General features: G+C 41.7%; 1 protein-coding gene across 1 annotated transcript in view; it reads right to left on the bottom strand.

Moving 5' to 3' along the window:
* LOC119591876 (facilitated trehalose transporter Tret1-2 homolog) overlaps nt 1–1161 on the bottom strand; it is a gene marked incomplete in the record, with an annotated part of 16213 nt that overhangs the window by 2827 nt on the left and 12225 nt on the right. The window contains 1 exon segment of the mRNA XM_037940614.1: nt 526–636. Coding sequence (XP_037796542.1) covers nt 526–636 — 111 coding nt within the window.

Genomic DNA, 1161 nt, shown 5'->3' with positions numbered 1-1161 from the left:
TTAAGTTTTATTCGATGGATATGCAGATAAAACAGACAAGATATGAAACTCATTTTAATGCCCGTGGAGACCTTGAAATGATAGATTTAACGATATAAAACACTTTTTTTATATTATTACGAACATGATCGCAACGAAGCATGTTTTTTTTTCATATCTATACTTTTACGGAAAAGGGAAAATCCAGCAAAGCGAACAAAACATACGAAACGATAAATAGGCGAAGAGGGAAAGAGATAAATGTCCGACAAGCTACTAACATGAAAAAGATCCGAAACGACCTTAGCGCTCAAACCAGAAATGTAAACAACCACTTACCTCTACCAAGCGAACGGCTGCGAGCTCCTCCGTCCTGTCTACTCATCATCACTATTCACATGCATTCTCTCATGGCTGGTGAGATTAAAGGTGACTTAGCGTGTCAGTTCCATCTCTGGCGAGGGCTAAAGAGCTGCAAGACCGCCCTTGTTCGCCGTCTACAGGAGGTGAGAGTGAGTGGCAAAGGTACACGAAGATTGGTGTTACCTGTCGTATATAAGGGCCGAGGTAGGGACTGTAGCAGCATCCTGATTGGTAGTCAGTGTAAGGAGCCAGAGTCGGAGAACAAGTATTTTCAGCGGATTCTCCGAGGTCCCCCTGGAAGAGAAGCGCAACGTGAAGTAGGGATTATTGGCGTAATTTTCCCATGTGATCGGTGTTTTGAATATATTTATTTAGCTTGAGAAAAGAAGCCCAGCGGTGTGATTGGAGACACCGGGATGTTTCTAAGATGACGGGGATTTCCTTGTTCGACTTTCTGAACTTCTGTCCACGGGGTAGGCTGCCATGATGTCCTTTTAATGTCCATGCCTATTCGTGCAAATTTGGGTGTCTGATCGAAATTAATGATTTTATCTCTAATGCAAATTCTAGTAATTGCCTACGCATATCTTTTCATATTTCCAAAGCTTTGATATCTGTAATTAGGTAATGATGAGCAGTTTATTATTATCGTCAGTTAGTATAGTTACTGCATTTTTTATCGGCGATTTGTGTCGATATTTCGCACATAATGCATTAATGAAATCATGAGAAGGGTTTATATGCCTTCCGGTCGTGTTGGCATGGTTCAAAATCAGCCCTTTTTGGTATTTTTTACGGTTTCCTAGCCCCCCCCCCCCT

Source organism: Penaeus monodon, chromosome 29, assembly GCF_015228065.2.
Source record: "Penaeus monodon isolate SGIC_2016 chromosome 29, NSTDA_Pmon_1, whole genome shotgun sequence".
Classification (NCBI taxonomy): domain Eukaryota; kingdom Metazoa; phylum Arthropoda; class Malacostraca; order Decapoda; family Penaeidae; genus Penaeus; species Penaeus monodon.
The sequence above is the reverse complement of the archived record's forward strand: the minus strand, read 5'-3'. Positions and strand labels throughout refer to the sequence as shown.